This window comes from Fistularia commersonii, chromosome 2, assembly GCF_037954325.1.
Source record: "Fistularia commersonii isolate RoL2024-O1a breed Wild chromosome 2, RoL_Fcom_v1.0, whole genome shotgun sequence".
In the NCBI taxonomy this organism is placed as follows: domain Eukaryota; kingdom Metazoa; phylum Chordata; class Actinopteri; order Syngnathiformes; family Fistulariidae; genus Fistularia; species Fistularia commersonii.
The window spans coordinates 15,595,123-15,618,034 of record NC_141285.1 but is presented as its reverse complement, the minus strand read 5'-3'; the positions used below and the strand labels follow the sequence as shown (position 1 = coordinate 15,618,034).

General features: G+C 38.8%; 2 protein-coding genes across 6 annotated transcripts; both read right to left on the bottom strand.

Annotated features, from left to right (window-relative positions):
• Window positions 1-1,002: 1,002 nt before the first annotated feature.
• slf2 (SMC5/6 complex localization factor 2) lies at window positions 1,003-14,409 on the bottom strand. 5 transcript variants are annotated; one of them, XM_086170072.1, is made up of 22 exons: window positions 14,262-14,409; window positions 13,253-13,351; window positions 13,029-13,116; window positions 12,755-12,795; window positions 11,735-12,045; window positions 9,184-9,229; window positions 7,357-8,762; window positions 6,879-6,964; window positions 6,671-6,784; window positions 6,379-6,546; window positions 5,606-5,711; window positions 5,416-5,503; window positions 5,185-5,326; window positions 4,955-5,042; window positions 4,673-4,849; window positions 4,425-4,519; window positions 4,203-4,290; window positions 3,919-4,041; window positions 3,649-3,726; window positions 3,415-3,501; window positions 2,966-3,034; window positions 1,003-2,855 (listed from the first exon to the last, which is right to left on the bottom strand). In XM_086170072.1, exons 3-22 carry the CDS (start codon window positions 13,088-13,090, stop codon window positions 2,661-2,663), a joined length of 3,570 nt encoding a protein of 1,189 aa, XP_086026198.1. In that variant the 5' UTR covers window positions 13,091-13,116; window positions 13,253-13,351; window positions 14,262-14,409; the 3' UTR covers window positions 1,003-2,660. The 5 variants fall into 5 exon arrangements, with proteins under 5 accessions (XP_086026198.1, XP_086026200.1, XP_086026199.1 ...); XM_086170074.1 differs by lacking the exon at window positions 14,262-14,409 and having other exon boundaries at window positions 4,955-5,006; window positions 13,253-13,480; XM_086170073.1 differs by lacking the exon at window positions 14,262-14,409 and having other exon boundaries at window positions 6,879-6,961; window positions 13,253-13,480.
• Window positions 14,410-17,006: 2,597 nt separating this feature from the next.
• On the bottom strand, window positions 17,007-22,563 carry LOC147236514 (phosphoglycerate mutase 1-like). The gene is made up of 4 exons (XM_086169983.1): window positions 22,254-22,563; window positions 20,714-20,988; window positions 19,300-19,480; window positions 17,007-18,030 (listed from the first exon to the last, which is right to left on the bottom strand). Exons 1-4 carry the CDS (start codon window positions 22,390-22,392, stop codon window positions 17,861-17,863), a joined length of 765 nt encoding a protein of 254 aa, XP_086026109.1. The 5' UTR covers window positions 22,393-22,563; the 3' UTR covers window positions 17,007-17,860.
• Between the last annotated feature and the right edge of the window lie 349 nt (window positions 22,564-22,912).

The following is a 22,912-nucleotide window of genomic DNA, read 5'->3' as shown; positions in this document are numbered from 1 at the left end:
TAACCTGGGTATTCTTTAAGAGGATATGATGACTGTTTATTTTATTGCCAAGGGAAAATCTCGGTTTTTAGAACCCAAAATCCACAAACCTACGAAGGTACAATTGTACAGCTCTACATGTGTTTTGATAATGCCAAAGAACTGGCAGCCCTGGACAAAGAGAAAACAAGCCACAGAAAATACCCGTACACAACCAGATTGTGTTTGGTAACGTATGAAGGATCCCAACTGATGCACCTGCACAAAATCCTCCAGAATTTGCAACAATAGGGTCTTCAAAGTACAAAGCCCACAAAGGACGATACTGCACAAACCTATTCAGTATATGTCAAAGGTAGACCGCAAAGATAGGACTCGGGGCTTTGAGAACTGCTTAGAAACTTCAGAGGCAAAGATTGCTTGCTGGGAATGAGGCACAGCGAAATAAAGAAAGACTGATAGCAGCATGGTTTCCTGACTACTGCAGCTGTGGTACAAAATGGATGATGATGATGATGATGATGATGATGATGATGGTGATGGTGATGATAGTGATGATGGTGATGGTGATGATGATGATGATGATGATTATGATGTGTGCCTTGAGACCAGCACTAGGGGCAGCTCTATCATTCAGCCCTGGAAAGACATCGTGCCTTTTTCTGCAGTCTTTAAAGAGTTAAATAATCTGTTTCTTTCCTTGCACAAATGAGCAAAATTATTATAGCAATGTTTGTCATGTAGTTTAAGTGCTTAAAGATGGTGATAAACAAAAGAGAAACAAAGAACTGCTCCCTGTTTTCGTTGATCCAAAAGATACTGAAACTTGCCAAATCATTTCATGACTTCTGAACAAACTTCCTCCTTGGTCATGAGAAGGGCTTTAGAGAGAACAGTCATATATATATACTCTTCAATAAACCCTTTAGTTCCCATTAACTACATAATTCTTCATTTACAATGATCTGTTTAACTCTTCAACTCGGATTATGTCAACTAGGGTTGGCAAGTTTAGGTATATTGTTGACAAGAGTGGGCTAAAAAAAAACCAACAAAACAATCAACAGTTGAAAGACCTGATAGAATGCCTTCCTTTCACAGTATGCGCATGGAAATGCAAAATATTATGAACATGGAAAGCTTTCTAATATCCAAATAAATGTATTTTACACTACATAAGCAACTCTGCAGCCTGGAATACAGCACTCAGGGATTGAATGGGAAAAGGTGAAATAAAGTTTAGGTTTCAGTGCTTGAAGTGCTCTAAACTTTGCAGGAAAGAACTGGGGAACTTGAATAAGACACAAGGTGCAAACAGACCAGTTCTGAGTCTGACCTGACCAGTTTTACAATTTGTAATTTACTATGAAACACATCTGTCGTAATTACTTCATAGTTGCCTTGAAACCATCAAGTCATCTGTCAGTCAACTATTCGTGTAGAGGTCTTTAGTATGCAGAATGAATGTCTGTCATAACTGTTCAAGCGTCCACAAGTGTGCAAAGAACCTCATAAGGTCAAAATTTGAGGTTCTCAAATACACAAGTTGAGATAGTGCATAACATGTGACAAGTGTTTAAGTCAATGAGTACTTAATGCTGGTCAGTTGAGAGCTGTAGGCTTTTCTTATACTTAAAATCAAAGTCAAAACCATTTTTGAATATTAAAATAAATAAATAAAAAAATCAATTTATTTTCTGTCTGACAGTAAAAAAACAGTATTTTTAATTATTAGAAAAATATTTTCCCATAAGGAAATAGAACACTTATTCAACAGAACAAACAGTTATAATAATGCAACAAGTATAGGACTTTTATAAAGACGGAGAGCACAAATATAAATTATTAACAATGGCTGAATGTTTTTTTTTGAACACCTGTGCATGGTAAATACCTATTGCAGATTTTATTTACACCTGAAAAGGAACAGCTATGAGGTAAAATGACAAGCAGTCACTTCAACAAATAGCTCCCAGTGAACATTTTGCATACTCAAATAGGTCTGAATACCGCATACAACCAAAGCTTGGCCATAAAAGAAAGCTCCATATATTGCAAGCATCCTTACATAAACACTAAAAATTGGATAAAGCCAACCTCATTTCAAGTTTCTAGTAAACTAATTTGTGAGTGCTCCCTCTGGGAATGTCGTCTTAACAGTTTGAAAAAATGGCACTATAATACAACTGGCTTGGTATTTGTTGTTAATCTGATGCTGCATGTCTTGAACATGTATGAATATTTTAACACAATGCAAACAGAGTCAAGTGACGCTTTAAGTAATGGTCATCTCCAAAATAATAATATGTTCACTTGTGTAGACCATTAAACATACATCTTAAATAATTACATTCTGAAATATATACAGATGGTAATTTTGAGTTGAATTATTGAAAATAACTAATTATGGGTTTGGGATTAAATACAGCCAAATAGTGCAAATCCAGCTTTAAGGCAATGGCTACTCAAGCCCAGGAAATACATTTCTCAAACAAATCACATGCTGCTACCTGTTGTGCGGAGTTTCTCTTCTCTCAAAAGGATTTTCAGTCTCTTCATGAGTGTGCATTATATTTCCAACATCTGTTTGTTCATTCATCATTTGAGCTTCCTCGCATGCCTGAGGAGTCCCTTTTAGTGGCCTTTTTGGTTCAATTCTTCTGTGGGATGCTTGCACATCATCACACTCCTTCCTCCTCAGGAATGATTGCAACCTCACTCTCAGCGCAGGTCTCCATCTCTGCTTCAGCATCCCCCATCAAATGATTTTCATCTATAGTAGGGTCCCCTCCAATTTCGGCATTGTTCACTTGTTCTTCTTGGCCACAGGGTAATATATCCATTGGCAAAGGCTGCCAATAATCATACAACTTAGACTGCAAGACAAAATGCAAATAGGAATAGTTTGAATTGATCAAATTTCATATCTGGTTAAGAGAGAATGTTACAGAAATTATATATTCTTTTAAGAGTAAGGCTGCTGTACACGGAGAAGTCTGGTACGCTGGAGGATCATCTGCCACTTAGTGTCAATCCTGGCCACCAAGTCTTTCACCTGGAAGGAGCAGATGAAGTCAAAAGATTTTTTAAGCAAACTTTATCGGTAAACTGAAGAGTTTTTTTTTTTTGTCAAATCCTAACAAATTCATTTTTTCAATGCAATCATCCCAAAGAAGATTGCTGGCAGTTTTTGGACATTTTCCCATATCACTCCACTGTCTCACAAACTTAATCTATACTCTCTGATGCTCTGATGTATTTGAAATTCTAAATGAAAACTGGAATTAGCGTCTATATATTTGTCATGAACATCATGATTTGTATATTAAAAAAAAAAAAAAAAAAAAAAAAAATTCAAACAGCAAGGTGGATTTTCTACTTAGTTTCAACTGCTCCAAAATGTGCATTCAAAACATCGACAGAAATCAAACTCACCTTGCTCCTGTAAAGACATTTCTCACCCTCTCTAATATCACATTTCACATGTGTTTCCAGGTCAGAGCACAAAATCAGCAGCTGTTCCTGAGTGTCAGAAAATAGGATAAATCAACATAATCCCAACAACCTAAAGTTTAATTCCAGTGTTACTAATCTATATCTTACTATTTCAATATGAACAGATGGGCACTCCTTCAGTTTCCTTGAAAATAATTTTAGGACTGAATTTACCTTTTGATGAGATGGGAAGAACTGATAATTTGAAGCTTCGTTTGCTAAGGTCAACAGGCTGTAGCAGAGGTAGTATGACTAAAAGGCAAGAAAAAAATCGACAAGAGGATTTACACGGGTAAATTCACACGTCACACATCAATTCATTCTTATTCATCAGCTTAAACCATCTCAACTCATGATGCTGTAATCATATATATTGAAAAACAAGGCAGGAACACACTGTACTGTAGGGACATTCAGAGTTGTACATAATAATGACTGGCTAACCTGTTGGTCTAGGACGACCATGTCATCTTCTTGCCCATTCTGACTCCTATTTAAGGAGTTCAATAAGCCTCTGAGAAGTAAGGAGGGCTGCATACGGGGCAGGTATGGTCTCAAAGCAGCAAGCTTATCATAGCACAGCAAATGAAAAGAACAGTAAAGATTAATTATGACCCCGCACTACGAACTGAATAATGGAAGAGATCCTCACAAAAAATTTATATAAAAAATAACAGAGGTTTGCATTACAGTATCTGATAACCTGAAATTGTTTGATTAAAGATTACCTGAAATTCTATTTCAGTAGGTCTGTATTTACAAGTTCCATCTAAGAGTTTAGAGATCATGCACAGACTGAGATGCTGTTGCAGTTGCCTGTGAAAAAAATAAGAGGAAAAAAAGTTGAGCGGTTGGAAATTTGCATTTTAGAACAATATGAATCCAACACTTAAATAAAAACAATTGAAAAAAAAGTGAAGACAGGCCTGAAAACAAATGAAATCTCATACTTTCCACGAGTGTGGTCAGGCAACAGATGAACTAACTGGCACATGTTATGGTGGTCATCTGTCAAATCCGTCAGAGCCTGACATATTCTGGGTAACTAAATGAAAAAAAAAAACAATGTACCAGTAATTAGATTCACAGATGTTATAGAAAAATTAAACTACCATTTTTTACTATTAATTAAACATGAAAATAACTGCAAACATACATAACCTAATGTGATAAAGTAATCAGATGCGTGCGAACTAACCATAGAGTCCCAATCCCTGATGTTGTTCACTATTTTATACTGCAGAGTGTTGAGCTCTACATTGGAGTGGAGGATGAGCCGGGTATCCAGGCCCACCTTACCCATTACAGTAAGCAGCAGTAGCAGTTCATCATCGCTGAAAACCCGTGGACACAAACCCATACAGAAGGATAGGTACTGCAGACAAAACCACACGTTAGCTGTGAATGGTCTGAGGGGTAGCATTTATTGAACTAAAATCTGTTTTCAAAGACATGATAGCAAACGTTTTCAGATTCTCACCTTCATGACATTCTCACAATTGTGCAGGGGGAATGTGCTCATTTCCTTTTTGCTGGAGGGAGATTCACTTTGAATATAGACATCATCCCTATACACCAAGCCATTCATACGAATGCAATGAGTACTCAAAATGATCAAAACTTAAAATGATACTTAAAGTAATTCACTATAAACTAGGATTATATCTTAAGATTAATAAAAAAATGACAAATAAAACAAAACTGACTTACAACAAATCTCCCTCTGTGAAACAAGGTTGTAGGTTTTCAAAAGGGAAGAGTGCAACAAAAGGAGCTCCCATGTTCATCAGGGCCAGTGTGATATCAGCCAAGCCTGGCACCCACACTTGAAACAGCTGACTTCCATTTTTTACTAGGAAAGCATGCAGATGGGCCAAAAAACAAATAGCAGTAACTGAGCATATATCAAACCCTGGTGGTACAAAGCAAAAGAACACTTACCTATCTGATATGCAGCATTGCTGGCGATGTCACAGAGAGCCTGCAGCATATTTCCAGATACCATCCTCTCACTATGCACTGACATCATCTGTAAAGAATAAGCCCTATTTTACTTAAGTATAGACATTTAGCCCTCTACTTCAAAGGTTCAAAGGTGCAATAAGTGTGTGTGTGTGTGTGTGTCTGTCACCTTGAAAAGGAATTGAGTAACCTTAGCTGGACAAGGTGAGAGACAACCGTATGCTTCCTGAAACAATCCACTATTGACATGCAATCTCAGCTGCGCTGGGCTTGACCTGAGAAGTAAAAAGGGGGAGGAAGTTGATACAGAAAAAAAATATTCAGTAAGAGAAAAGGTTTTTCTATTGAGTAGCAGTGCCTAATATACTATGAAACTTTTATTTCCAGCTCCTTTTCTGAGGCAAAATATATTTTTTTGGTAATCTAGGGCAAAGAGTCTATCCCTGTGGCAGTATTGAGGTGCATCGAGGAATAGAAATGTCTCGTCACATGGGTCAAATCCTGACTTAGGACATGGCAAGTCCGAAGTGAAGATTGACTCACCTGTAAGCCTGAACTCATAATGGAAATTTGAGAAGGACAGAGGAAACTAGTCCCCCCCCCGCCCCATTGTGAGGTTGTAAAACAAATTTATTCATGAATTCATTATCTACCGCTCATCCTACACTTAGGGTAATGGGGACGCTGGATCCCAAATGTCATTGAGCAACATTCTGGGCCAGTCAGCAGTCGATAGCAGGGATAAATACAGAGGCAAACAACAATTCACTGGGAAATTTTTCAACTGGAAATGGAAGGAAACCAGATGAACCAACGCCAGACAATAAGCAAACTTGACACAAGATGGGGGCCAGTGGGAATCTAACCAGGGTCATCCTTCTTGTGAGGCAAGAGTGCTGGCCATGACACCATACATACAATCAACATATGAATAAAACTCACCAAAGAAGTGTTTTCTGTGCTGTTCCATGTGGAGTGACCTTGAATTGTCTGAGCTGCAGTGTATCCTGGTTGAAGATTTGGCCAAATTTCTCAAGGTTAAACACTACCTCTCCAGGGGGCACCTCTCTGATCGCACTGGATGTCAGTGAGTAGCGTTGAAGAAATTCCCTGACAAATAAATAAATGCCATTAAAAAAAAAGGGTCAAATAAGGATTATTATCTCATTAATATAACATATCATGATCATTTGTTTCACAAAAAAAATTCTTGGAGTGTTTCTATATTCTTTACTGTTGTTCTGTTGAGATTTGCTCCTCCTGGTTCTCCTCAGTTTCTTCATACTCAGCAATTCTCGACAGCTCCTCCTGACACGCATTTAAAAGTTGCGTCTCGTTCTCTTTAGCTCTGATTAAAAAAATATATTAAAACAGTTATTCAACCCCTTCATTCACTGATGATTTGAAATAGTAATGAGTGTAGATCTGATGGAACAACATACTTTTTTTGAGTTTTTATTTCCTTCAGCATCTGATCAAGGTTGTTCTTATAAATGCCCGTCTTTGCAGTAGACGGCAACGGCTGCTGCTGAAAATAAAACAAAAAACAGATTAGATCAAGAGATTAGTGCTGAATCTTGAATACTCTTCTGCTCAGTGATTCCTTTGTTATTTTTTGATCATGATCAAATCTAAAACAAAAATCCCGGTTTTTGTTTCTCAACTTTTAGTTTAGTAAAAACATATTTGCAAAGTTTACGAAGAGGTTTTTCCTCAGCAATCAACAGGTTTTCAAAATCATGGAAACACTTTGTCAGAGTAGGTAAGCAAACCAACATATAAAATTAAGCTACATATTACTTAGAATATCTTCAAGAATGAGAAAAAGGGTTAATAAATATTGTAAATCATCTTTTTCTTTAATGTCTACTTTTTGACAATTCCTCTATTTACAGTGAAGACAAAATACATGGAGCTTACACATTTTAATTGACAGCTGACATTTCCGGGTGTGCTGGGCTCTGAGAAGGATCCCTTCTCTGGTGTATCTGGCAGCTTTGTAACACGTTCCATCATCTCCTGCAAGGAAAGCAGCTGCTCCTCATCACTGCTATAGGAGCTTTGAGTAAGATCCAAATCTAATGCGAAGCTCAGACCCAGGTCAAGTTCCATGTCGACAGGATCCACTTTACTCATGTGCTTCCTATCCCCTTCACTTGCTGGAAAATTGGGAGGTGGAGTACGGTGACATTGCAACGTTGAAGATTGTTTGGAGGGATGTGGTATCACATTCTCAATGTCAAAAGATCTGCATTTCTCCTCAGCTTTACAATTTTCATCATGGAAATGGTTGCATGAATTGGAGGCAGGATTGTTTTTGAGCTCACTGTTTTTAGAGCAAGGGGATACTGGGGTTTCAAGTTGTACTCGCACTAAAGACACAGTTGGCAGGGAAACATGTGAGGGATGTGCTGCTGAAAAGGAAAATTTTGTATCCTCTGTATCTGTGGAGGCAGTAACTGAAGAGGCTTTGGCACTGAGACACAATGATCCATTGCTTGTGTCACTGCAACTTCTCTCCAAGGACAGTGATATGACTTGGCCCTCATCCATCTTGGGCTTTGCTGTCTTATGCGCAGGGCTGATAACATAGGTCATCGGATCAGGGGTGAACAGCGCATCAATATCATCAGGAATGACAGTATTTCTTTTAAGGCGAGAGATTTTGTTCCGTTCTGCTAGTCGACAGCCATAAGAGCCTGAATCTGATTTTGACACCGGTTTATGCGTACCAATGTCCAATTTTTTAGTTTCTTCTTTATCTCTGTTTATGGTCTTGGTTGAAATGTCGATGCTAATATGTTTATGATCAGAGTGAACCTGAGATGAGTTGCCAGTGGATTTCTGGGGAGTACCTGTAGATACAGTGCTTGTTTTATCCTTTCGATCACTGTCCTCTCCTCCCTTCTTCAAAAATGTTCGATACAGTTTTGAAGGTGACTTTACTTCTCTGAGTTTAACAATATGGTTGTAACTGGAATTCATATAGGCCTGCTTTACCCCTGTAGATGGTCGTGCTTTGACACATGGTTTGGGTGACGGCAATGCACAGGATGAATGGTTCAGTGTAAATGTGGAAGATGAAGCAAAGTTTGAATGTTGGCCACATGCAGATTCAGTTAAGAGATGGTCATCAACGTGGTTACGCGATAGTTCCAAATCTGAAGAACATCTCAATGTTGTCTGTGACAGCAGTGATGTGCTCGGAAGGCATTTCGGGGTTAGTGCTTTCAAAGAGTTCACTTTCTGAGGACATGGTCTCTTCACACTGACGTCACATTTCCCAAAATCTCTCGGCCTCTTCTGAGATGAGCAATTTAACTCAACTGTGGGATTAAGAAATACAGATAACCATTTCAGAAAAATACGTATCATCACTACATGGCATGTAAAAAGATGAATACTTAAGTCATTATCACATTTCATATAAATTATTAAAGATACTCTGTATACCCAGAGAGAATTCATATTATCAACTAGTAAAACATGGTTATCCTATTAGCAAAAAGCAGTATAGAAAGCACCATAGAAAAATGAACACCTTATTCTATGCCATTTGTGAAAATAACAAGGCAGAAACAAGAAAGGCATCAAAATGTGAATATTGGTGTCACAAAATAATCAAAAACATACTCTTTTTGATTTCACATTTTGTACAAAACCTTAGTCTCCCTATATTCACCAATACAAAACTGGGTCATCATTATAGATCCACACATAAGTGGCAATAAACATTGGAAATATTACCTGGCTTTAACCTTTCACTTGTAGTTGTCTGTAAATTCTGTTGGCCCTAAAAGAAACAAACAAAGACCTTTAAAATGACATCACCAACTGCGATTTTAATACATACATACATGTATACATAGACTGTATCAATCCCTGAGGCAAATTAATTAGTATAGTAATAACGGCATTAATGAAATCTTTTTAGCCCTATATATTATATCAGAGAGTGAGCTATATCAAGAATGTCTTGAATATTTGCCAGGTTAATGTAGGTAAGATTACTTATAAGCTGGCAAGTATCAGCAATTCATTCATTCATTCATTCATTCATTATCTACCACTTATTCTGTATGTAGGGTCACAGGGATGCTGGAGCCTATCCCAGCTGTCACTGGATGAGAGGCAGGATACATCCTGGACCGGGGACGCCAGTTGATCGCAGGGTCACATATTGAGACAAATAACCATTCACTCTATCATTCAAACATCTGGACAATTTTTCCAATTAATCTCCTGTATGTTTTTGGACTGCAGAAGGAAACCAGAGAAACCCATGAAGACATGGGGAAAACATGAAAGCTCCAGTTTCAACATTTGAAAACAAATTTCAGTTGTTATTTTAATTTCATTCGCAATTAAAAAAAAATCAAAAACTCAGAAATAAGATGTTCCAAAATCTGTTAAAATAACTGAAGCTTCATGTACACTAAATTTATTATCAATACTTTTATTAAAAATCGAGCTTTAAAAATACACAGCTCAGTAAACAGAAATCTTCTTCTTTCTGCTTTTCCCTTCAGGGGTCGCCACAGCGAATCAACTTTCTCCATCTAAACCTATTCTCCGTATCCTCCTCTCACACAAACTACCTTCATATCCTCTCTCACTACGTCCATAAATCTTCTCTTTGGTCTTCCTCAAGACCTCTTGCCTGGCAGCTCCAATTCCAGAATCCGTCTACCAATATATTCTCTATCCCTTCTCTGTACATGACCGAACCATCTCAGTCTGGCTTCTCTGACCTTCTCTCTAAAACATCTAACATGTGCTGTTCTTCTGATAGACTCATTCCTGATCATATCCATCCTGGTCACTCCCAAAGAGAACCTCAACATCTTCATCTCTGAAACCTCTAGTTCTGCCTGCTGTCTTTTGGTCATTGTAACAGTTTCTAGGCCATGCAGCATTGCTGGTCTCACCACTGTCTTGTACACTTTCCTTTCATTCTGGCTGATAGTCTTTTATCACATAGTACCCCTGACACTTTTCTCCACCCATTCCAACCTGCTTGGACCCATCTCTTCACCTCTTTTCCACACTCTCCGTTGCTCTGGACTGTTGACCCCAAGTACCTGAAATCCTCCAACTTCTTGATCTCCAATCCCTGTAGCCTCACCATTCCATCCGAGTTCCTCTCATTCACACACATATATTCTGTCATTCCTCTCCTTTCCAGAGCATACCTCCACCTCTCTAGATTTTCCTCTACCTGTTGTCTGCTCTCACTACAGATCACAATGTCATCCGCAAACATCATGGTCCATAGGGATTCCCGTCTAACCTCATCTGTCAGCCTGTCCATCACCATTGCGAACAAGACGGGGCTCAGAGCTGATCCCTGATGGAGTCCCACCTCCACCTTGAACTTCTCTGTTACCCCTACAGCACACCGTACCAGTGTCTCACAGCTAGCATACATTTCCTGCACTACTTTTAACATACTTCTCTGTCACTCTAGACTTCCTCATACAATACCACAGCTCCTCTCTTGGCAACCTGTCATATGCTTTTTCTAGGGCTACAAAAACACAATGCAGCTCCCTCTGGCCTTCTCTGTACTTTTCTATTTGCATTCTCAATGCAAATACTGCATCTGTAGTACTCTTCCTAGGCATGAAGCCATAGCTCGGTAAACAGAAGTTAAGACAATAAAATACAATTATTTTCAGCTACTTTGAGCCCAGTGTGCTATAATAAAACTAGATGCATATCAGTTCTAGGACATCACAACGCCCTTCTCTATAGACAACTGTTGTTCTGAAGGCTGAAATAAAATGGCAACTTTAGTCACTTTTGTATAGAAATTCTGCTGGACTGCAAAAACGGACTCCAATGTGATAACATGTATCTTTTTTGGAAAGTGGAGATAAAATCCTGGTCAACACATCCCGCAGCGAGTGCAGTTCACAGCAAAAATGAACTTGAAAAGTTATCCACAGATACAGAGATTGAACTTGACCAGCAGCACCAAATTCTTAATGAAGTGAAATAGCATTATGGATCAGGTGCACGTAAGTTGTTGACAGGGTCCGTTACGATAGATATTGCATACTGCTTCAAGTTTAGGGGAAAACCTGCAAGGTTTTGTTACAAAAAAAAAAATTACTACTGTTTTAAGGGTGATGAAAATACACCACACTTTCACCTTTTGCACTTAGCTCCGAGTCACACTCATGTGAAATGACCCCTGTCTTCAATGGATTAAGGCCAATAGGTCAAATTAGTAGACAAATCAGTACAGCACTATAAGACAGCTAGAAGACGGATTACATTAAATAAAGTGTTGTACCTTTGTTGACTCTTGCCTTTGTACTGTTGTATCTTTTCTTTCTGTGTTAGAAGAGGCCAATGAATTGGTCACTTGATCTTTCTTGACATGAGAGGGCAAGGGCAGTTTTAAATCCTTCCTTGTATGAGGGGATACAGGATGGGACAGACTTGAAATCCCTGATGAATGGATTGGTCCCATAGGATTAGAAGACTGGTGCAGTACACTTGGTCTGGCTCCAGTGCACAGTTCAGGGTGGTGAAGTGGCAATATTCTCCTTGGCGGAGGGTGCAAAAGCCAGTTAGTGACTTGAGATGGTTTCATTGGAGTATCTGGGAGAAATTATGTGATGTTAGACAAGAAATTCAGCTGAAGGGTGAGGTCCTTCAGCAGAATAAACAAATTTAATGACACAAGCATTCAGTTTTCAGTCCCCTGCAATGTTCTCCTAAGAACAGGGTTCTTATGTATGGGTATGTTGTCATGACTGTGAATGTCAGAGTGAAAGAATAGCAAAAGAATAATGATAAAAGAACTGGTGATCCACTGAAAAATTCTAGTTGTCTTTATCATATCACCACAAATTTGATGTTTGGTCAATGATATTACCACATCCATGTTTTGAAAAAGATATTAACTAGCAATTAGCAATATTGATCGCAAAAAAATATGATAATCTCAACTTTCAGTCTTAGGGGTATATATTTCAAGATTCTATAAATATGCATTGAAATTTCTGTATACTTGACAAAACAAAGTTAAGAATGAAATATATCACTATATCTCAAAATGGTTTAAAACACAATTGTACAGCTCATTTTCAATTTAAGGTGATCACTCAGCTTTGTTTGAAAATTTTAAAAAATCTTGTCTCTGGCCGTTCTCTGTTGGGTATCCCATAGGGAGTTGACCTCCCTCTAACTCTATCCTCTGCATCCTCTCGCCAAACAACATACACAAACTGGAAAATGTAAACACAAAAATGTGGGAACCTAAGTAATGACAATTACTATGCAATTACAATATGGGACTTCGACCAACCTGTAGCTTTAATCCTCGCGGAGAAGTATTCTTTAAGCGTCCTGTAAGAGACAAATAATGAGGATGTAGGGCAGGGGTGGGCAAACTTTTGGCTCAGGGGCCCGATTGACTTTTAAAATTTGACAGACGGGCCGGGTCAGTACAAGATACGATACATATAAAAATTTAAAAAAAAAAAAAAAAAAAAAAAAAAAAAAGCATTTGTTAACAGTTTACATTTGTTAACAGACATTTGCTTTGAAAATAAAACCAGATTGGTTTTGAAGGCTCTTACGTTTGCTTGCATTTCATGCACAACCGGTTCTTCCCTTGTAGCTTCACGTCCAGCTCATTCATGAATGTCAGTATGTCCACATTAAAGGCTAAATCACAAAGCCAATATGTGTCATTCAGCTCAGGAAAATTCTCAAGTAGCTCCAAAAATGAAATTATCTCTTATGTGAGCTCTCACATTCATTGATCCAATCATTCAATCATTCACATCAAGTATGTACCAACCTTTGGCGAGCCAGAATAAAAAACAGTCCGGATGTGGCCCGCGGGCCGTAGTTTGCCCCCCCAATATAGGGGCTTCTTACATAGGGGAGTTGTTATAGTCTGTGGAAAATTAAGTGATGTACGTCTTACTGCCTTCTATATTTTTTGACATAATTTGACATTTAAAAGTTGAGGGTATCAGAGTATTTGAAGTTTTATGAGAAATCTTGAGTTTCTTAGACACATCAACCGAAGATTATATATCATATTTAACATTTTTGTGAATGAGATATAATCGCCATGTTTATGTATTTAAACACAAATTTGCAAAATGGTCATCTGATTTATAAAATATGAAAAACACTGACATATCATGAGCCTTATTCCAGATATACTCAACGCAGGACCAGATCTTGATCAAAACCTGCACCTTCCGTACACTAAATCTGTTGGCATCGGCGTGTGAAGCAGTTTGGTCAGGCAACGCTTATTCTTAGTGTTAAAAGCACATCACTATCGTACCTGTGGCAGAAAAGGGCAAGACACCTATTTCTCAACTTTTGACGTCAATAATTCCACCGTGTTCAGCGAAGTTACAGTAGAACACCTGCCACATCCATCATTAAGTTCAAACTTGCCGAACACACCCGCAGTAAAATCCTTACCAAATGACATTCTGAGAACTATGGTGCCGAGAAACTCGAAAATCTCATGCATAAACAAACGCAAACAACGGTTAAAAACAGTAAAGTCATAATTATTGTGCCAGAATGTAGCAAAACCATCAACTAGCCATGCTAGCAATGACACTAACGAAATAATAATGGTCGTGTATTCTGTTTTACTACATTTAATTGCTGTGGGGCGACTTTCCCGAACAACGAGGCGATTCCGCGGGCGAAATGCAAAACAAAGGAAAAATTGTAAATCAAGCATTAACTGCATATTTGCAAGACGTTGTTTGAGGAAGTGTTTAGCTAGCTGACCAATGTCTCCGGAACTCGCATCGGAAGGCGAACTATTTTCTTACCTAGAGTGTGTCCTTGATTTTCTGCACCTTTTCTCATTTTGGAAATTACACTGTCGGTGGATAACCACTGACAGCGCCAGTAACTCACAGTACAATTTCTAAAAACATCGCAACATTGACCATCTCCCGCCAGGAGCACTACTGAAGATTTTACACGCGTTGCATTGTGGACCTTGAAGTCCGGATGTTTTCCCACATCCCAAGCTACCTCCCGAAGGATGAATACCGCCATCTACTGTGTCGGGGTATGGATATATTTTTAGGTGAAATTACATCGTTCTTAAAAATGAATACATATTTTCTTACAAATGTATTTGTTGTCTGCTCTCTTCTGAATTCCAAAAAGTCCAGTCTGTTGCTCAGTAGTGTCTCCACTGCTGTCCGCTTCCTCACTTCTAGCACGACTGAAGGAATGTATTGCCAACAGAAATAGATTGGCACTCGATCTTTTTCAGTGAGGTACAAAAACGACCTGTACCTCCACCTCCTGTTTTCCCTCAGTGTTTGTTTGAAAAATGAAATCTTTTCTTCATCATGGTTAGATTGTTACCGTCTCTCTCCAACTGTTGCCAGGGACATGAAAAACATTGCTCTTTTCCACAGGACATCACACTATTACTTTGGTATTGGGCTTGTCTTCCTCTGTGACATCATCAGTTCTCAATTGTGACATCATATCTGAATAATGAACTGGACAGCTCAGATGGTCAGCTCATGCAGCTTCTTTCTAAAAGACTCAACCTATTGAGGAGACTACGGTGTTTTGGGTAACACTCCTGAGAACACTCCTGAAGACCTCCAGTGAGTTTTTCTGGAAGGGTCTGCTGGGTGAGGGGCGTCTCACCTACAGAGACTGAACACACTGGCATAGAAGGCAATTCTGAGCCCCAGGATGCACTCTTGGAGAGGGTGGGAGAGAGGAGAATGGTTGCAAAGCTGTCATCTCTAGTTGACAGTCTAACCCTTCCAAGACACCACCATGGCACTGGGAAGCTCTGTCAGCGACTGACTGTAACTCCAGGGTCCACAAACGGTTCAAGCTCACTACCAGATGCTCACTACTTCGAAGCCCCAAACTCATCCTTTGGAACTCTTGCTGCTTGAGACACTCAGCACACACCATTCTCTGTGTCATTGGCAGAGTTGAGCTCGGCTCTGAGGAGGACAAACCCTGAGAAGGCAGCTGGCCCGGACAATATCGCCAGTCGGCCACTCAGTACCGGCTCAACAAAGCTGAGAGACATCTTCATGGACCTTTTCACCTTTTCAGCACGGTAGTGCAGCGGTTGGTGCTTGTGCTTCACAGCTAGAAGGTCCCGGGTTTGATTCCCGGGCCTGACGGGGCCTTTCTGTGTAGAGTATGCATGTTCTCCCTGTGTCTGTGGAGGTTCCCTCCGGGTACTCCGGTTTCCCCTACCACTAAAAAACATGTACAATAGGTCAGGATGAATGACAGTGTGTTAGTGAGAGCAACTGTGGGACAACGGATGCAAATTAGCCCATCGCTACAATCCGGAGTGGTGTGTTTACATGCATGTCTCATGCGTGTTCAATACATTCAATACATTCTCCAATACACATTCCCTGTCCTCTGTTCCCATTTGCTTTAAGTTCACTACAATTGTGTCCCTCTCCAAGAAAATCTATGCAAATGCACTGCGGACAGCGAAGAAAGAATTTCACTGTCAGGGAAATACATTTCCACACTGTACGCATGACAATAAACACTGTGAATCATGACTCTTGACAATGAGTATTTACCCGTCGCACTCATCTCAATGTTAATGAGGTGCTTTGAAAAAGATAGTCATGACCCACATTAAAAGAACCATCCCAGATAACCTGGACCCACTACAATATCCATAGGGGAAAAACAGTCCACTGACCATGTGTTCAATACAGCTGTCCCAAAAGCCCTCCACACAGCCCTCATACGCTTAGAGGGCAAGGACATCTATGTCAGAATGCCATTCACCGACTACAGGTCAGCATTCAACAGTTATCCCACAGACTCACTCAGAAGCTCTTCAACCTTGGTCTGACACATTCCCTCTGCAACTGGGTGCTGCACTTTCTAACAAACAGTCCCCAGTAGGTCAGAGTTGGAAACTGGACATCAGGCATCAGAACTGTAAGCACAGGGAGCCCCAGGGTTGCGTGCCAAGTCCTCTGTTGTACACCCTCTTCACCTGGCTGCGTGATGTCTCAGACTAACTGAAGTTTGCGGATGACACCACGGTCATTGGACTGATCACCTTTGGGGAGGAGACATTGTGCAGGACAGAAGTGGCAAGAAATAATAAGATAATAATCTCTCCTTAAATACTGGAAGACCATGGAGATGATTATTGATCCTAGGAGGAAAAAGCAGCACACCCCACTTTACATCAGAGCGACACAACACTGCCAACACTGCACAAGAGCCACTTTACTCCCCCTCCCTAATTTTATGTTTCCCTCTTAAGTTACTATTTGTTCCGTTCTTAAATTATTACTGCGCAATAAACTTCTTACTGCCTGTACTGTTTTTGGTACATCTATGCGAGCTGTCGTCAATACAGTTATATTTTGTCGCATTGTTTCGTGTAATCGTTAGTTATTCTTATGCTACCCACCTGGTGTGAAGGAAGCATACAAAGTAAGAATTTTATTGCATTGTCTGAATCACCACATTCTTACAACATGCATGGCAATAAAAATCTTGAATACATGCCGATTAACACACACAAGATCCAAATTTGTGGATAATGTTTAATAATTTATTAAATCATGGGTTTTGGGGTGCAATGGCAATAGTAAATAGACAGGAAGTCTGACAATACTTGACATGTTCCATCATCTGAAAGCAAATCATTGCAGATTGTTGCAATTATCACCCAGAATGCTGGCAGGCCAGTGGTGGGCATCATACAAAAGGCTTAGGGGCACATCACAACTACAATATCAAGAGGAAATGACACGTGAAATGTTAACATGTGGTATACAATGCACCAATACTGGTAAGATTTCCATAGCTCTTCTGTTAATTTTTCAGCATTGTAATGAAACAAGGTTAGTATAATCCAAATGTTGGATTTGGAGCAGCATTAAGCAGCAGTAATCTTTATGGAATGTATGGAGAAGATTGTTGCACAGTACAGACAACAATGTATGTCGGATGTAAATATTACTCTGCTAAAGAAAATACAAAAGGCCATTCAGTTTTTAATGAGCCATTCAGCTCTAGACAATAAAATGTAAATTAGATCCATGGAATACTTCAAACAAATGCTTTGAAAGATGAAGAAAGAACAATAGCACCCTTGTTGCAGGATTTACAAGTCTAATACTTAACCTTAAAGGTTAAGTTTTAAGGTTAAAAAGACAACATTTAAAAATGATTACAGACTACAATAATTCATGTCCAAAATGAATACTACACTTCCCCACCTTTTACAGACAGTTATAATTTTCTTTTAAGTCATCATGATCAGAACATTGCACAGAGAGTCACAGACAGGCCCATTTCACAAGACTTTCTTCTTGTTTTGTTTTTTTCCCAGTCGGTACAACTAATAGAAATTGTGATAGTTTTGATGTTTATTTGGGTTACACTACTATTACTTCCGAGCCTTTCCCTGAGCAGCTACTGCCGCCATGGCTTTGCGAACAGTTTCCTCATCTCCCAGGAACTGCATCGGCTTCACTGGCTTCAGGTTTTTGTCAAGCTCATAGAGGATGGGAATTCCTGTTGGCAGGTTCAATTCCATAATGGCCTCATCTGACATTCCTATAGAGGGAAGCAAAAAAATAATAGTTACTAGCAGTCATTTGTAGTACAGCTGGACAATATGTAATACACACACACACACACACATACATACATACACACGCAGAAGGCACTGGGCCAATGACATTGAGGGAAACTGGAGGAGCTAAGATATCTCAATAAATAGCATTACACTGATCAGAAACACTCATTTTACAATCAGACTTCTCTATTTAGGAAATTGATTGTATTGTGATACTATATATGCTTCTTCTTCTCCTTTTGGCTTTTCCCTTCAGGGGTCGCCACAGTGAATAAACCTTCTCCATCCAACCCTATTCTCAACCCTATCCTCCTGTCTCACACAAACTAACTTCATATCCTCTCTCACTACATCCATAAATCTTCTCTTTGGTCTTTGTTGAGACCTCCTGCCTGGGAGCTCCAATTCCAGCATCCATCTACCAATATATACACTATCCCTTGTCTGTACATGACTGAACCATCTCAGTCTGGCTTCTCTGACCTCTACAAAACATCTAACGTGTGCTGTTCCTCTGATAGACTAATTCTTGATCCTATCCATAATGGTCACTTCCAAAGAGAACCTTAGCATCTTCATCTCTGCGACCTACCTCCAGCTCTGCCTCCTGTCTTTTCGTCATTGGAACTGTGTCTAGGCCATACAGCATCGCTGATCTCACTACTGTCTTCTACACCTTTCCTTTTATTCTGGAAGATAGTCTTCTGTCACACAGTACCCTGACATTTTTCTCTGATATCCACAGCTAATGAATAAAAAAGTAAAGGACATTTACTTCCCATGATTACTTTGCGAAAGCATTCATTCAATCACTGTCCAAATGACATACTGTATCATGGTCGTGGTAGATCTGCTGCCAGGACTAGCTGTCAAACGTCGCCAGTGGATTATAGGGCCATATGTAGAGACATACTGTACAATGATTCACTGTCTCATTCACACGTCTGGGCATTTTAGAGTCTTAATTTAACAAACGGCATGTTTTTGAATTTGGGAGGCAAGCAGAGAGCACAGAGAAAACCCCATAGACACGGGAGAACATGAAAACACGCAAAAGGCCCCAGGCGGTATCAAACTACAAATCTTTTTGCTGTGAGGTAACATTTGCTGCCCCTCAGTGCCACTTTTTGATAACCAGTGAAGTGTACAAATACTGCAAATAATCGTTATTTGCAGTTAAAAAGGACGGAAGGAAAAGACTTATAATATCATAGTAGTGGTATTGCATGATGAAATAAAATACTCACCCTCCAGATGCTTGACGATGCCCCTCAGACTGTTGCCATGAGCAGCAATGAGAACTCTCTTTCCCTGTTTGATCTGAGGGGCGATCTCCTCATTCCAGAAGGGCAGTGCTCTCGCAATGGTGTCTTTCAGGCTCTCACAGGAAGGAAGCTGGTTCTCAGTCAAATCTGCATAGCGTCGATCCTAAAATGAAAATACTGTAATTATATATGTATGTCAAATACGCAAGACCCGAAAATAGGTACTCAATACATAGCAGATAACTCTATATTAAAGAGCCTTTTTATTTATCCGATTTATTGATTTTTTATTCATTCATCTTTTACATTTATTTTTTTGTTCACATTTTTTTAGTATTTTTTAATCCCTCACATCTCTTATGTTCCGCATTCACTTTTTCTGATGCAATATATATATAGTATATACTATACAACTACTTAATCTTTATAAATAGTTGCCAATTTTGAAGTAATTTCTTGACAGGTTTCTTTTAATTTCTTGATGACTTTTAGGTTATTTTTTGTAAGATTTTGTGTTCCGTATTTTGTCAAGTTTCAAGTTGATAACTTGATGATCTGGAAAAACAATCTGATGATAAATTTCAGGTAATTTCTTTTTAATTACCAGGTCTGCTGAACCTTTAAACGTGAATCATTTCCAATATACAGGTTAAATTTTTTTTCTGCTTAATTTACTAACTTGTTGGGAAAAAGTTGATTTACTTGTTATATATTTACAAAGAATTGTCATATTAATAGAAATAATTTAAAGTGTTAAAAATAGATACTGAATTGCCAACATTATATTTATGTATCCCAGTTTTCATTATCAAATAAAATCCATGATGCTTCACCACAGTTTAAACATATTGCATGTAAAGTGTATTGATACTTTCACTGTCCTGACGCTGAATACCACCTATTAAGCAATACAACAAGGAATGCATGCCAGTATTTTTAAAGGCATGTTGTTTTTGCACAATATCAATGAATTCTTCCATTCAATTTGATAGTGATTATCAATGAGTTTAACAAATTTTCTAATTGCTCATACCAAAGACGAACTTTGAACTTGAACCAATAGGTCATCTATTAACTCAGCTTTGGACTTGTGTTACCAAATAGTATGTTCAAGCTACAGCTGCGTTTTGCAAATGAATGGCTGCTGGAAAGTTATGCAATGAATAGAGACACCCACACCTTTTTATAAAATCTTTTTTCTAGACGTCTTGAGACACTTATCCATGGTGGCAAATTTGGTTTCATTGTATTGGTGCAGGAATCAGCTTCAGACATGACTTTTTTATGTGATTCCTGAGTGGACTGAGTTAGCCAATATGTACTCAATCATTTTTGCCTCACAGACCAACAAAAGCATCTTGTCTGAGAGTATGAATAGCAGATATCCCTATCTTACCTTGCTGATGATAGTGTAGTAGTCATGACCTGCATCCATAGGGGGAGGTGGGATATCAAATGAGCGCCTCCATATCTTAACCTGGGCTTCACCGTGCTTGGCAGCTGTCTCAGCCTTGTTAAGCCCAGTAAGACCACCATAGTGGCGCTCATTGAGACGCCAGGTACGATGTACAGGCACCCACATCTGGTCAATGCTGTCAAGCACCAGCCACAGTGTCCTGATGGCCCTTTTCAACACTGAGGTGTAACATATATCAAACTCAAAGTTGGCATCTGTAAGTTTTAGAAAATGAGAGACACTGGTGTTACACTCATACACATGATCACACTTGTAGATTGTTTCAAAAAGAGAAATGCAAGATCCTAACTAATATATTAATTCCTTATATTTTATATTTGACTTGTGATGGAGAGGAACTAAATATTAAGTACAGTTATAGGGTTGATTGTACACAAAAAAAACTTGCAATAGCATTTATGATTTAGTTAAACTCACAAACAGGTTGTTTACATTATCAGTTTTATTACCTTAGAAAAATGTGGTGCAATGTTCGTGTGCAAGGTGCTACAAAATGCATACTAAATGTCTATATAACACCAACGAAACCAATTACTATAATCCACCAAAAGTATTTAGCACTAGCTCCAGGTCAGTAAACATTAAAATACTTTCATGTTTTTTTTTTTGTGACACATACCCATAATTAGTACTTTTATTTAGTCACGCATTTTGCAGAAAATACCTCCTTGCTGGTTTTCTAGCCACATTTTTAAATTTAAGAGTTTTAACTGAGTATTTCTAGACGAAGGTGTTTCAACAGTGACCTCCTTGAAAGATCTGCATATTTTGTCAACCACTGAGAATACAGCAGTTGCACCCCCACGAGGCCCTGCACTTGTTGCATGAAAATCAGCAAAAATTGCCTCCAATACTATACATTTTATAGTATTTAATTTTTAGTATTTATAGTATTTAATTTTCCATTAGAAAACATTTTATTAATAACATTTTTAATAAAATCATTTAATGAAACATTATTAATAAAATGATTTCTAATGATATTACAAAAACACCAAAAATAGCCCTAACAGCGGTGTAATTTAATTCAGAAGTCAATATTTTAAATGTAGTTTGTTGGTGATGGTTTTTTGCTCTGTCACCCTGCTGCTTTTACATTATACTTTACCAGCCGGGATCATTTTCTATTTTTTTCTGTTTATTGCATTCTATTCTATCCTCTGAACAAACGGGTGCAGTGAGATATCTGAAGGTTCAAATCAGGTGGATGGTAATCATTTTATATATATTTTGCAATTGTCAAGCTTTACATGCACTCTCCTCTTCCTCATTCATGCACCACAGCTCCAGCACCGTCGAATTTTAAGAAGGTATCCCTTCCGCACGTTTTCACATCTTCCTAATGCATTCATTGCGCGCTCTGCTGCAGGAACCATTATGCAATCGTAACCGTGTAATGACATTCAGCAAGTCCGATATAACACAGGGGTCGATGGGTGACAAGGACCAGATTTCAAACCTTTGAGAGCCTGTCCGCCTCTCTTAGCCTCTTTTTCTCCGGTTTCACTCAAATCTGCATCGAACCAGCCGCAGAACCGATTCTCCTGGTTCCAGTTGCTCTCCCCATGGCGAATGAGAACTAACTTATAAGCAGCCATGATCGAGGGAAAAAATGTCAGCCCAGCAATAAAAAAACAGAAACTGTGGTTTCCAAAAATATCTCGATCTTATGGATGCTGACTAAGAACTCCGGGCGAATGGACTGGCCCACCAGAATCCGTGCGATAAAGATTTTTTTATCGCATGGATTAGTTAATGCAACACTTCCTGGTTTTTATGTCCAATCAAATTCCAGAAAAACGAGCATCTTTCGTTTTTCCACCAATAAGAATAGTGGGCGTCATCGGAAGCCCCGGATCCTGACCTTTATGCTGTACATTGTACTGCATTGACTTTTCATTGAAGGTTTTATCACCACATTACCCCATATAGCTCTCTCTATAGGGATGAACCCATAGGGTTATCTCATTGTAACATTGGATTTTTTTAAATACGATCTTTAATGAGCTCAAAATTGATTTAATTCAGTTCATGAAACAGTTATCATAATCCATTTTCCGTGAAAAGGATTTGTACCTGTGTGGTGGGGGGGGAGTAATTTTCAAAGCTTGGTTCACT

What these genes read in the sequence shown, in the direction of transcription:
- slf2 (XM_086170072.1), bottom strand. Translation starts at nt 13,090, where the DNA reads ATGAATGAGCTGGACGTGAAGCTACAAGGGAAGAACCGGTTGTGCATG. An exon ending in TCAGGGATTGGGACTCTATG is followed by an intron (nt 4,520 to 4,672) that starts GTTAGTTCGCAC and finishes TTTTTCATTTAG; the next exon opens with TTACCCAGAATATGTCAGGC. An exon ending in AGCGTACCAGACTTCTCCGT is followed by an intron (nt 2,856 to 2,965) that starts GTACAGCAGCCT and finishes TTTGTCTTGCAG; the next exon opens with TCTAAGTTGTATGATTATTG.
- LOC147236514 (XM_086169983.1), bottom strand. Translation starts at nt 22,392, where the DNA reads ATGGCTGCTTATAAGTTAGTTCTCATTCGCCATGGGGAGAGCAACTGG. An exon ending in AGGCGGACAGGCTCTCAAAG is followed by an intron (nt 20,989 to 22,253) that starts GTTTGAAATCTG and finishes TAAAACTTACAG; the next exon opens with ATGCCAACTTTGAGTTTGAT. An exon ending in CATCGTCAAGCATCTGGAGG is followed by an intron (nt 18,031 to 19,299) that starts GTGAGTATTTTA and finishes TTCCCTCTATAG; the next exon opens with GAATGTCAGATGAGGCCATT.